Source organism: Trachurus japonicus, chromosome 9 (genome assembly GCF_045865225.1).
Source record: "Trachurus japonicus isolate A0001 chromosome 9, Traja_1.0".
Classification (NCBI taxonomy): Eukaryota; Metazoa; Chordata; class Actinopteri; order Carangiformes; family Carangidae; genus Trachurus; species Trachurus japonicus.
This window is the reverse complement of record NC_140915.1, coordinates 5,269,898-5,283,862: the sequence shown is the minus strand read 5'-3', so window position 1 is coordinate 5,283,862 and position 13,965 is coordinate 5,269,898. Positions and strand designations below refer to the sequence as shown.

Sequence of the window (13,965 nt, the reverse complement as noted above, 5' to 3'; positions counted from 1 at the left end):
CGACAATAAAAAAAAAGTCTCATATTAATGTGGATGAATCTACGTTACCCGCACTTGTTGATGGCTCCATTTTCAATAAATATATCGTTTTGTCTGGGCGAGCCGACCAGCGTTTCTTTACTTTCGGTTGACAATAACGCCGCCGAATCGCCGTTTATGATCGGAACTACGACGGTATGTGATCGTCTAACCTCTGACTTTAAGGGTGTATTCACACCTGTTTAGTGCAGCACCAAATGTTAAAATGATGCATTGTTTCATTTTTCAGTTAGTGCGGTTGCTTTCACACCTGCTTTTTGTCACACGGGACCAAACTTGGAGAGCGTCACGTCTCCATGACTACCGGCTGGAATCTGGAAGCGCTGATTGATAAAACTTCCATGATGGAGACTCCAGTAGGGCCGGTTGTTAGTAGCTCTGGTCATTTATTTCTATATTGTTTGCATGTATAACTCTGTTTGGTTCCGGCTGGTTTCCGGTTGCGTTCACCCAGCTCGGTCCCGTTAGTTCCCGGTTAAACGTTAAACACGGGCGGACCTCGATCTGCTGCTTGGTAACCACGGTAACCAGCTGCTCCGCGGACCCGAGGGACAGACCCGCCGACCTGTCCGGTGTCTGAGCGACTCAGCGGACACGCACTGACCGGCTGCTGCTGCTGCTGCTTCGTCTGTGGGGACAGAGCTGCGTCTCCCTGCTGCGTTAACCCGTTGTCAACGACTACGGGAGCCCTTTTAGCTCAAACTTGTTGAGTTCGCCTGGCAGTTGGCTCGCACCAGAGTTCGGCTGGAGCCGAACCGAGACCAGACCAGACCGCCTCCTCAGGCCGCACTAGTTCTGGTGCATTAGAGTGCGATGTGCTTTCACACCGACCCAAACTGGACCACATTCAGTGCGATCTAGATTTAGTGCGCACTAACACTGCAGGTGTGAAAACACCCTAATTCTTGATGAATGAAAATTTCACGGTGCGGAGGCTCATAAATGTAGAGTGAAAACACTTCGCTTTTCCAAAACTCCTCGTTGTCCCTTTAAATCCGGGATGAAAGTGAGGTTTTTTTTCCCCGCATTGGATAATGCAGGCGCACGGATTATACGTCAGGCTGTTCACGATTCACCAGCCACTGATATCGCACAGGCGAGGACGCGCACAGTCAGTCACCCAGCACCCAGCGGACACAGGCTGAACTGCAACATGTGTGTGTGTGTGTGTGAGGCAGCAGTGGTAAACATATGGGTCGTGTCAGCGGGAGCGTGCCTATGTTCCCACAGCCCTATGTTCCCTCTGGACTCTCTCTACCTATCTGGCCTGTCTAGCCTCTACCTGGTCTTTATACTAAACTTAACCAACTCTTTTCTTCATTGCCTAAACCCAACCAATGGTGGGACCAAAGGGCTGTGGGAACATAGGGCCTAATTTTCAGTGACAACAAAAGTTAGAAATGAGGGAACATAGGCATGACCCCGTGTCAGCAGGAGAGGACGCAGCGTATATTAAAAAAAAAATCATATACAGTAATCAAAAATATTTAAAGGGACAACGAGGAGTTTTGTTAAAGCGAAGTGTTTCCACACTACATTTATGAGCCTCCGCACCGTGAAATTCTTTGACCGGCGCAAGACAGACTCATGTTTTCATTCATCAAGAATTAAAGTCAGAGGTTGGAAGACGATCACATACCGTCGTAGTTCCCACCATAAACGGAGATTCGGCGGCGTTATTCTCATGACTCGCCACGAAACCGAAAGTAAAGAAACGCTGGTCGACTCGCCCAGCATTTCCACCACCACTAATAATAACAAAATAACAATAGAGACAAAACCATAGATTTATCGAAAATGGACCATTAACAAGTGGTAACGGAGATTCATCCACATTAATATCAGACTTTTCTATAACCGAATAGAAACTCCTGGTTGTCTGTAGCCTACAGAAAAGAAAATTGAATTTGAGCCCACTCTGGGTCATAAAATGATGCTGCGTTCAAGACAACTCGGAGGTCGAAATTCCCAACTCGGAAATTTCCGACATCATTGCGTTCACGCTGCAGGAACTCGGAAGAAAAAAAAAAAAAACATGGATACCTGAAGGAAGTTTGACATATTGTGGCTCATCGCTGAATACGAAAAATCAATGCAGCAGTAAATGATGTTTATTTTGGAGGCAAATGAAGAGGAGAGGAGACGCCGCAGACGAGTGCACACAATGTTACAGCCTTGATAACAGTTATTTCCGTCACATACGAGGAACACAATTTCACACAATACAGCTCAATATAAACGTATTTCATATAGGCTACTGCAATAATACACAAAAATATGCATTAAAACTTCAACCAACAACTTTAAATTTATAAATTATAACAGTTTAAGACGAGGGCCGCCATGTTTTGATGTTGTCGTGACGTCAAGTCAGAAAGTCGGAGCTCTGATATGATACCCGAGTTTCCGACCTGTAATTTCCGAGTTCGCCACCGTTCAGTTCATTTTTTACAGCTCGGAGCTCGTTAGTAGTGGTAGTTAAAACGTTTTGTTAGTGAACCAGCTGAGGAGTCAAACCGTCCAGTCGTGTTTCAGCTGTAAATTCATGATCTAATCGTCTCACTGTGGAGGTTTGAATGGAAATACACTGTCACCTGGGTGTTGGTGTGATGCTACAACGAGCTGCTGGTTAGCGTAGCTTAGCATAAAGACAGAGGCTATAAACAGAGGCTCCAACCCTCGTTATTTACGACTCGGAGCTCGTTTTTTTCCGACTTCCGAGTTGTCTTGAACGCACCAGAAATCCGGGATGAAAGTGTGTATTTTTTTTTTCGCATTGGATAATGCAGGCGCACGGATTATACGTCACGTCAGCCTGTACACGATTCACCAGCCACTGATATTGGATCCGTAATCCGTCATTCAAACGTCTGAGACACACACACACACACACGGAGCTCGGTCTCGCCCCAAGCTTTGAATATCCCGCCCGCTCGATAACGACCAATCAAATTCGTTTTCCTTACTCGGGTAAACTGGCGCGGCAGCTCGTGACGACTCGGCGCGACAAACAGGACAAACGGCCGTTTCTGTACACCTTTAAAAAACTAAATATTTTATAAACAATAAATCAACACCACATGCACAATATTATAGATTTACCAGATTAAAGGACGATTCCGGGCAAATTCAACTGGGGGCTGTATCTTCCTAACATTTTAGGTCTAAAAGAAGGAATCTGAAGATTTTCTGTTTAATGTCTCCTGTTTTGCCGTAGTTGAGTCTGTCCCCGCATCGCCACGGCAGCAATGAATGGATTTTTTTAGACTTTTTTTTAGACTTTATTTATTTGCCCATATAAAATAGAACAAAACATTTATTTATCTCTCTTACTAGTAAGAAAGATACGAAAAAAAAAGAAATGTGCAGGTGAGGTCTGAATCCCGAAAGGCTTATAACATGACCTCACCTTGCTCTAACAAATAATTGAAGCACAGTCAAGAAATAATAATCACATACCTTGTGCAAGGTAGAAAAATAACAGGATGGAAGTTCCACTGCTGTTTCCATCCCTCAAAGCCACAGACAGCGTCAGATGGAGACTCAAACATGCAGCCAGAAGTTTATTTACTTCAACAAGTCGACATGTTTGTAAAACTAGATCTAATTCAAAGTCTGGCGGAGTCGAGACCCAAGTTGACGCTCGGTGTGTTCAGGTGCAGTGGGAAGCTCCCGTTTGTGTCAGAAACACAGGAATATCAACTCTGGACTTGCTTGAAGTAAATAAACTTCTGGGTGCATGTTTTGAGTCGCCATCTGACGCTGTCTGCGGAAAAAAAAAACACAAACGGGAGCTTCCGACTGCACGTGAACACACCGAGCACGTATTGCAGGGGTCTCAAACTCCCGGCCCGGGAGCCACATCCGGCCCGCGGCCCCCCTACATCCGGCCCGTGTCTTGATGTAAAAAGTAAGGCTGTCAAAGTTAACGCGTTAATGCAAAATGCTTTTAACGGCACTATTTTTTTTAACGCGCAATTAATGCGCTAACTTCGGGCCGCTCCGTAGTTTGGCCGTCTTATAATGTTACAGAAAACCTGCATTTTCTCCTCATGTCCTACACTAGAGAACTTGTTCTTCTTGTCACCAAACGAGGCCGCTCTCTCTCTCTGACAGCTGATTTTTAAATACCACGAAAATGGTATTTGGAAAGCATGGAAAGCATAAGAAACGTCCAGATCTGGATGTTTCTTATGCTTTCCATTAATCTTGCTGGTATTTCAAGCAAAACAAGATGCGATTAACTCAGGAAATTTTGAGATTAATCGCGATTAAAAATTTGAATCGTTTGACAGCCCTAACTATCATACAATATTTGAAAATAAACCCCATTTTCAGAAATATTTGTGACTTTTTTTTTATACTTGTCTCGAACACTGAAGTGGCCCCCCACTGAGATGACAGTGCCAGCAGTGGCCCCCAGCTCATTTGAGTTTGAGACCCCTGGTTTACAACATCTAATCGCGTATCGTGTTTAATTCAATCATTAATTCTACATACCTAATTTCATTCATACTGTATTATTTAATCATTGGTCTGATAATAACTACGCCCCGCCCCTCCGTCGCACTCGCTGCCCTGAATGAAGCGCTCCTGCCGGTTGTCAACAGTCAGTGAACGGGCCAGAGCTGCGGCCGTGTGGCTGCGTGTTTTACCCACAGACTCGTGTGTGTTCAGCGGGGAAAATCTGAATCATATCTTTAACTTACAGCGTTTACAGCTGCTGAGCTATCGACACACACACCAGAGGAGCTGGTTCGGCCTGAACGATGGCTCATCTCACCCAGAACCCGGCGGATAAGGAGAGGTGAGCTCACTATGGGCAAGCTAACCTGTTAGCCTAGCCTAGCCTAGCCTAGCTGAAGCTAAACGCTAACAGGCGAAACCCGTGTTGTGGATTTGTGAATTTTAACGACAACCCGGTTTATCTACCGAGACAGACTCGGTTTCTCAGTATCACAGTGGTCTATATATCACATTTAAAGACCACTCTTCAACTCGGCTTGTGTTTATTATTGATTTATAGACGAAAATGAAACGTAAACCTCCTGTTTGTTGTAGTCGACTCGCTGCAGCAGAAACAGCTGCTAACGGCTGCTAGCGGCTAACTGTGTGTTCAACCCAGGCTAAATATAAACTACACTAAAACCTCATTGTGTATATAAGTCTATAGTTTATAGTAGATTCTATATAGCGACGGTTTACGAGGTCGTAAGCTGTAAAACACTAAAACAGTGTCGTTTTTAATGGAGTTTGGTTTGGTGCTCGGTGTCTTTAGCGTGACGTGTTCTAGTCGTTAACACCGCCCGCCCGGCGCACCACGGTCCGCGATCTCGTGTCCAACTTAAAATATAAAATATAACATGAGATAAATCTGCTACAAGTCTCACATTTAGTTAGTTATTTAATTAAACTAACATTGTTTTTAACCAGTGAGTTATAAACCTTTTGTTTGATGACACACAAACTTTTCTATAACCGGTTATACGAAGACTATATAAACATATATATTACATCTCTAGATAAATGAAGAGAGCAGTTATGTTTTTGTAAAAGCTTCTCTACATGCACGGCACTCATTCCTCTCCAGGTTTGATGACACAAACACAACTGATTTTCTTCTTGATGAGACACTGATGAACCATAAAACCACTGCTGGGATGAAACATTAATAACATTATCCCACCAAACCTGATTTATAAACTCTTCCCAAGGTAAAATATCCATGTTTTCTTTGCATTATTATTATTATTATTATTCAAGGTCTGAAAAGACATCATACTTTGTGTTTATTTTGACCGGTTGTCATTTTCTCCCAATAAACGCTCTAAATAACAATATTTTCCATTTCAAATTTGGGAGAAATGTTGTCGGTAGTTTATAGAATAAAACAAAAGTGTTAATTTTACTCAAACACACATAAAACCAGAGAAACTCATCATTTTTTCTATGTGTGTGATCAATACCATCACACTGTAATCACTACGTCTGGTCATGTGATCACAATGGGATGTTTTTGTTTTGTTTTTACAGATCATGCAGTCTAAATTTTTATGTATCATCACATTTTTTTTTGTTATAAATGTCTTTTTCACTTCGTTTTCATTGAGGCGTCTTTGTTTTCTCATCTCTATGAACTGCAGAAACATGTTGATTCATCGATTTGATTGGTCTATTGGCTGAAATATAATTTAAATAAAAAAAGCAAACGTTTCAAACATTTGTCATTTTCAGCTCAGGTGACGATTCTCTGTTTTCCTTCTGTAACTCCCGACTCTAAACGTCTCGTCCTCTTCCCGTGTTGCAGGTTCGTCTGCGTCTACCCCGTCTACATCAACAGTAAGAAGACGCTGGCCGAGGGACGGCGCATCCCCTCGGACAAGGTGAGTCTCACACAGGAAGTAGATCCTCTGAGGATTCACACTAAAAGCCTAGTCCAGTTTTCAAAATAAAATTCAAGCATGTAGTTTTCAAATTAAGACTCAACAGAGTAGTTTTCAAGATAAAACCCAAGTGTGTAGTTTTCAAAATAAAACCCAAGTGTGTAGTTTTCAAAATAAGATTCAAGCGCAGAGTTTTCAAAATAAGATCCAAGTGCAGTTTTCAAAATAAAACGCAGGCGTGTAGTTTTCAAAATAAAATTCAATCATGTAGGTTTCAAATTAAGACTCCAGAGAGTAGTTTTCAAGATAAAACCCACTCGTGTAGTTTTCAAAATAAGATCCCAGCGTGTAGTTTAAAATAAAATCCAAGCGTGTAGTTTTCAAAATAAAATTCAAGCATGTAGTTTTCGAATTAAGACCCAAGTGCAGAGTTTTCAAAATAAAACCGAAGCATGTGGTTTTCAAAATAAAACCCAAGCGTGTCGTTTTCAAAATAAAACCCAAGTGTGTAGTTTTCAAAATAAAACCCAAGTGTGTAGTTTTCAAAATAAAACCCAAGTGTGTAGTTTTCAAAATAAAACCCAAGTGTGTAGTTTTCAAAATAAAACCCAAGCGTGTAGTTTTCAAAATAAAACCCAAGCGTGTAGTTTTCAAATTAAGACTCCAGTAGTTTTCAAGATAAAACCCACTCGTGTAGTTTTCAAAATAAGATCCCAGCATGTAGTTTAAAATAAAATCCAAGCGTGTAGTTTTCAAAATAAGACCCAAGCATGTAGTTTTCAAAATAAAATTCAAGCATGTAGTTTTCGAATTAAGACTCAGAGTAGTTTTCAAGATAAAACCCAGGTGCGTAGTTTTCAAAATAAAACCCAAGTGTGTAGTTTTCAAAATAAGATCCAAGCGTGTAGTTTTCAAGATAAAACCCAGGTGCGTAGTTTTCAAAATAAAACCCAAGTGTGTAGTTTTCAAAATAAGATCCAAGCGTGTAGTTTTCAAAGTAAGATCCAAGTGTGTAGTTTTCAAAATAAAACCCAAGTGTATAGTTTTCAAAATAAGATCCAAGCATGTGGTTTTCAAAATAAAACCCAAGTGTGTAGTTTTCAAAATAAGATCCAAGTGTGTAGTTTTCAAAATAAAATTCAAGCATGTGGTTTTCAAAATAAGACTCAAGAGAGTAGTTTTCAAGATAAAACCCAGGTGTGTAGTTTTCAAAATAAGATCCAAGCATGTGGTTTTCAAAATAAGATCCAAGTGTATAGTTTTCAAAATAAGATCCAAGCATGTGGTTTTCAAAATAAGATCCAAGTGTATAGTTTTCAAAATAAGATCCAAGTGTATAGTTTTCAAAATAAGATCCAAGTGTGTAGTTTTCAAAATAAAACCGAAGTGTGTAGTTTTCAAAATAAGACCCACACAGAGTTTTCAAAATAAGATCCAAGTGCAGAGTTTTCAAAATAAGTTACCTCGGGATGCGTTCAGGAGACATGGGAAATCCGATCGCTCAGGCACTGTCAGCGTTGGTTGGTTTTGATTGGTCCATTTTCTGTGTGTGTGTGTGTGTGTGTGTGTGTGTGTGTGTGTGTGTGTGTGTGTGTGTGTGTGTGTGTGTGTGTGTGTGTGTGTGTGTGTGTGTGTGTGTGTGTGTGTGTGTGTGTGTGTGTGTGTGTGTGTGTGTGTGTGTGTGTGTGTGTGTGTGTGTGTGTGTGCAGGCTGTGGAGAATCCGTCCTGCTCTGAGATCAGAGACGTCCTGACGGCTGCTGGGGTGAACGTCTACATGGAGGTAAGAAACACACACACACTCTCCTTTCGGACTTACAAACACATCACATGAAGACGTTGCTGTGTGTGTGTGTGTGTGTGTGTGACAGAACAAGATGCATCCCAGAGAGTGGAACAGGGACGTTCAGTTCCGAGGTCGAGTCAGAGTTCAGCTGAAGCAGGAAGACGGCAGCTTCTGTCTGGAGAAGTTCAGCTCCCGTACGTCACACACACTCTGCACATTCACCACGCTATGAGATAATAACACAACGTTACCACACAGAGTTGTTTTAGAGGGAAATACAGAGACTGATGATGAAAAACTGTCCCTGAAGGCAACGCGCATCAGCGGTTTTTCATGAATACATTTTCATCTCATGATGTAATAAGGCTGTATCTTGTAAAAAAAAATTTAAAGTATATTTTTGGGGCTTTTTGGCCTTTAATGACAGTTGAGAGAGAGAAAGACAGGAAATGGGAGGCAGAGAGGGGGGGAATGAGACGCAGCATAGGGCCGCTCGGTGCAGGATTCGAACCGGGGCCGCCTGCAGCGAGGACTACAGCCTCTACACATGGGGCAGGTGCTCTACCAACTGAGATAACTGAGCTTTGCCGCGTTTTATAATAAGTTGTTACATAATGCACTGAATTATTAAAAACATTTTTTTCATAAAATAAAGTGCAACACCTGCATTGTGTTATACTACGGTGCATTATGTCACAACTTAATACAAAATGCAGCAGAGCTCATTACATATTGTGTTCAACAGTGTTCTTACAAAATGACGTGACATGTGCGCTCATTAAAGCGGCGCGTAACCGCGTGCAGTCGGTGCGACGGCGTTTCCCCCCCGTGCATGTCCGTGGAGCTGTGGGCGCGGAGATGCACGGTTCCCTACGTTGCTGTGTCAGGCAGGTGTTCCCACGGAGATCTGCCCCGTTTCAGAGGTGAAGGAGAGACGTCGCCTCCGTGATGTAGAATGTGTTCAATTAAAGTGAAACTGAACTAGACATAATTTAATTGGGGACAAGCCTCCTTGAGTTAAATATGTTACAACTTGTGAAAATGAAAAGAGATTCTGTGAGAACACATCATACAGGTAATACTCAGAAAATTAGAATATCGTGAAAAAGTTCATTCACTTCCCCATGATTGCGAACTGTACTGAACCAGACAGAGAGCTTTTAAAGGCTCAGGAACCCTTTGCAGGTGTTTTGGATTAATTGGCTGACGAGGCTGTGACAGTTTGAGCTACAACATTGAACTTTTTCACGATATTCTAATTTTTTGAGACTCTGATTTTGGGGTTTTCATAAGCTGTAAGCCATAATAATCAAAATTCTAACAAATAAAAGCTTGAAATATCTTGCAATGCCTGTTATGAGTCTAAATAATATATTCATTTCACCTTTTAAGTTGAATTACTTAAATGAATGAACTTTTTCACGATATTCTAATTTTCTGAGTATTACCTGTATAGGCCTATATGTCCATTACACACTAGGGCTGTCAGTTTTTAGAAAAATGAGGTTCGAACGATTATTGAATGACCCGTAATTCGTTCGGATATATTCGAATATTACACCCCCCCCCGCCGCGGCGCTGCCGCCGCGCCGCCGCAGCACACACAGTCGCGGTGTTTTATTTTGAAAATTGACCGGATACTCTCGTTGTTTCATGTTTGACTTCCTGCCCAGCTTGACGCGATTGCTCGCGGCTCTCGCACAAAATAGACCAGACGCTGCACGGCGCGAGCCGGCCGCGGAGGTGCACGCCGCGACACCACACCAGCGGTTAAAGCAGATATCAGTGGAATGTTTTTGTTAATATAAGTCCTAAATAGTCCTATTTTCCGTCAGCAATCACTTACATGAAGTATTTCAGCCTAAACACGAGTCTCTCCGTCACTCTGCTCTGCTGTAACCCGAGGAGAAAATTTTCCTTGTGGGATACAAGTGTTATCCAATGAGGGGAGAGAACGGCATGAAGGGCTGTGTGTGCAGCCAAGGGATGCGCGTGAATGTGGTGACGTAGCACGAGGACCAAGTGATGCCTGACAAGGGCGGGGGCTGCTAACTCATGGTGCGTTCAAGGAAACTCGTACTTTGTGTTTTTCCTTCCTGTGAAGTCATACCAGTTCGATCTGGTACGAGTTCACGGGTCGGAAGTTACGAGTGGCCGTTATAGGGAACTTTCACAGACAACAGGACGGTAAAAACACGAGCTACGGGTTACCTGGAACGCTACCAAGTCGTAGTTGTGACTTGAAGCTGTAACTTACGGTTTCAAAAGCCTGCCTTGAACACAGCATTAGCCGAAACGGCCGTGCCGCTGTTATCTGCTTTAATATGGGCACAGAAAGTAAACTGGCTCCGTTTCTCGGCTCTTCGCAGCCCTTCCGCGTCCGGTGGACGTTCCGCGGCGCTATGCAGGCACCGGGCGCTGCAGCCAAAGACGGTAAATAGAGTATCTTTGCTGCAGCCTGCATATGGAGCAGGTCATTACTGCTCCAATACGAACTTTTCCCCCCACATTCGAACGAATATTCGAATGTCGAATAAAAAGTGACAGCCCTATTACACACTGAATGAAACATCCCATGTCTTTATTTATTCAGTTTATTTTAATAGTAATAATTATGACTAACATTCAGTGAAGACCTAAAAATCAGTTTCTCCAAAATGGAAATATTGCAAAGGAATTTTTTTTTTAAGCATTTTTAATATAGAAATGTTGGCTTTCTGAAAACTATGTCCATCTATATGCACTACTTGGTTGGGGTTGAACTACTGGAAATTGACTTAATGTACTTATTTGTTAATGGTGAACACCCCCCCCCCCCCCCCGCCCCCCCGGGAATTTCCTGTTTGCATCCCTGTATATTATTACATTTTGACCTAATGGAGCTCCTGTGACCGGTTGTTGCTGGTTCATAAAACGTGCAGTTTCTCATGAATGGATCGACATCAGCACCAAAAATAAACATGAAACCAAAATGCATCAGAAGTCACAGGTGTGATTGTGTAAATAATCGCTGCACGCTGAGTCTGGGCCTCTTTCTGTGATGTGAACAGACTTTTCTTTTTTTTCCGTTTGTGTGTGTGTGTTGTCTCCCAGGTAAAGACGTGATGCTGTACGTGGCGGAGATGATCCCGAAGCTGAAGACTCGGACCCAGAAGAGCGGCGGAGGAGACAGCAGCTCCCAGCAGGGGGAGGGGGGGAAGAAGAGCAAGAAGAAGAAGAAGTAGACCTGCAGCTGTTTTATTTGACGGTTTTAGAGGAACATGAACGCGGCGCTCGCTTTCAGCCGGGAATCGAACCCAGAGCCTCGGAGCGTTTTGGACTTCTGGAGGTTTCGACACGGAGACTCTTTTTTTTTTTTTTTTTTCCAGCTCTGGAGGACGAGGACGAAGAGGACAAGGACGAAGAGGGTGGGGGGGTGGGGGGTTATTATTATGGGATGGATGAAGACGTGTGTCTGTGTTTGTGTTTTACACCCGCCCCCCCCCCCCAAGTTTTGTTAAAATCTCACGAGACCAGATGAATAAATGTTTTCTTCACAGAAACCGACTCCTCGTCCTGAAACTAACTGGTTCAGTTGAGTTCATTATAATTTTAAAGGGATAGTTCAACATTTTGGCAAATTGTTCCCATTGCCATAATCCCTATAGTCATAGTAGCAGTAGGTTCGTTACCTTTAATTGTCGGTGCAAGCTGATTTTAGAACGGCAGAGCAGAGCCGTGAGCTGCTCAGAGCTACGCTACTAATGGAGGCTCATTATGGGATTTCTTGGTTTCAAACTCATCAAATACACAATCCAACAACTCCACAACGCTCTGGTGGACAAGTTGTGAGCTGCACATTCACCACGCTATGAGATAATAACACAACGTTACCAGACAGAGTTGTTGTAGAGGGAAATACATGCAAAACCGCTCCATCTTTCTTTCCTTCCCTTTTCCCTTTCTTTCCACAATCCTTATTCTCTTCCTTCTTTCCTTCCTTCCTTCCTTTCTCCCCTTCGTCCTTACTTTCTTCCTCTTTTGATTCTGTTCCCTCCCTTCTTTGCCTTCTTCCTTCCTTCCTTGAACGAATCTGTTCACTCCCTCCATCTTTCTTTCCTTCCTTTTTCCCTCCCTCCCTTCCTTCCTTTCTTCCTTCCCTTCGTCCTTACTTCTTCCTTCCTTTTTGACCCAATTAACCCAATCTTTTCCCTCCCCCCTTCTATCTTACCTTCTTTCCTTCCATCTTTCCCTTTGTCCTTCCTTCTATCCTTCTTTCCTTCCTTCCTTCCTTCCTTGTAAAGCTGAGTCTTCACAGCAGAGGTCCAGCTATAAGGACGAGTTTCCTCTTGTGTGGAAATCAAACGACTTCCTTGTCCCACACTGAAGACGACAACGTACTTGTACTTTTAAAGGTGCATTTTACCAGCAGATAGTTTTGATACTAAAGTACATTTAATAGTCTACTAGACATAGGGCCCCATTGTGAACCCGGAAATGTTGAGTACCCCAAAGTTTTATGTTAGAAATAGATAGTATGGGTCCCCAGTATTCAGAAACTGCCGGATGCTAACTTATATATATTGGGCAATTAGCATAACTGACATAATTAGCATAAATTAGCATAATTGCCTATATGGGCAATATTTCAACCAAATTGACTTGGCTGATCTGGGCAATATTGGAGTGGTTTTAGGGGTTATTGGTGATGCTGAATCCATTTCTGACATTTTCAAAATTCAAAATGGCTGTCTAAACCGGAAGTGACCAGATTTTAACCGCCAGTGGGCTGATTTTGATGGATTTCAAAATCTGGTCATCGGTTTAGACGGCCATTTTGGATTTTGAAAATGTCAGAAATGGATTCAGCATCATCAATAACCCCTAAAACCACTCCAATATTGCCCAGATCAGTTAAGTCAATTTTGTTGAAATATTGCCCATATAGGCAATGATGCTAATTTATGCTAATTATGTCTGTTATGCTAATTGTCCAATATATATAAGTTAGCATCCGGCAGTTTCTGAATACTGGGGACCCATACTATATATTTCTAACATAAAACTTTGGGGTACTCAACATTTCCGGGTACCCATTGTTGGCAAGTAGACTATAATGTGATGGACTTGAATACTTTTACTCATGTAGTTTTCTTTGGGGTGAGTATCTGTACTTTGACTCGAGGACGGTTTTCAGGTATTTGTGTGTTTGGATCAGAGTCAGTGGTGTGAAGCGGCCTGCAGGTGGAGCTGTTGTGTCAGGTATTGACCGCACACGAGGTGGACCAGTGGTCGGCGGTGACACGATCAGAAATTAAAGGGATAGTTCACCCAAAATTCAAATTTCATCTCATTATCTCCTCCCCCTCATGTGGACTAAGGGCTGGGAGAAGTTTCAGAGTCCTCCGTGGCTTCTCTGAGTTACAGGGGGTCTCGGCGTAGCAGTGCATGTCCATATGACGGTTGAGAACGGAGCTCACTTTTCTTCATCCAAAAAGACACACCAAAAAACATCCATATACCTATATAATACAAATATACCTAATAATAAAAAATCTCGCACGATTTGCACAGACACAGGCAAAGCAGTGAACTGAAAGAAACAGAAGAAAGGCCAGCAGCACTCTCTTTTATTTCATACTGCGTCGACGCTTAACATGCACAGACCGGTTTCGACAACGTCTTCCTCAGTGTGCACACAGGTATGTAATAAAAGACAATGAGAAGGACACGAGTGCTGCTGGCCTTTCTTCTGTTTCTTTAAGTTTATCTTTTGGCCG

General features: G+C 42.6%; 1 protein-coding gene across 1 annotated transcript; it reads left to right on the top strand.

The window, feature by feature from the left end:
• The first annotated feature begins 4,617 nt into the window (after positions 1-4,617).
• On the top strand, positions 4,618-11,601 carry srp19 (signal recognition particle 19). The gene is made up of 5 exons (XM_085788063.1): positions 4,618-4,846; positions 6,347-6,422; positions 8,132-8,203; positions 8,292-8,400; positions 11,300-11,601. The coding sequence occupies exons 1-5, from the start codon at positions 4,809-4,811 to the stop codon at positions 11,428-11,430; spliced, it is 426 nt and encodes a 141-aa protein (XP_085644189.1). The 5' UTR covers positions 4,618-4,808; the 3' UTR covers positions 11,431-11,601.
• Positions 11,602-13,965: the final 2,364 nt, after the last annotated feature.

What these genes read in the sequence shown, in the direction of transcription:
- srp19 (XM_085788063.1), top strand. Translation starts at nt 4,809, where the DNA reads ATGGCTCATCTCACCCAGAACCCGGCGGATAAGGAGAG. An exon ending in AACCCGGCGGATAAGGAGAG is followed by an intron (nt 4,847 to 6,346) that starts GTGAGCTCACTA and finishes CCCGTGTTGCAG; the next exon opens with GTTCGTCTGCGTCTACCCCG. An exon ending in TCTGGAGAAGTTCAGCTCCC is followed by an intron (nt 8,401 to 11,299) that starts GTACGTCACACA and finishes GTTGTCTCCCAG; the next exon opens with GTAAAGACGTGATGCTGTAC.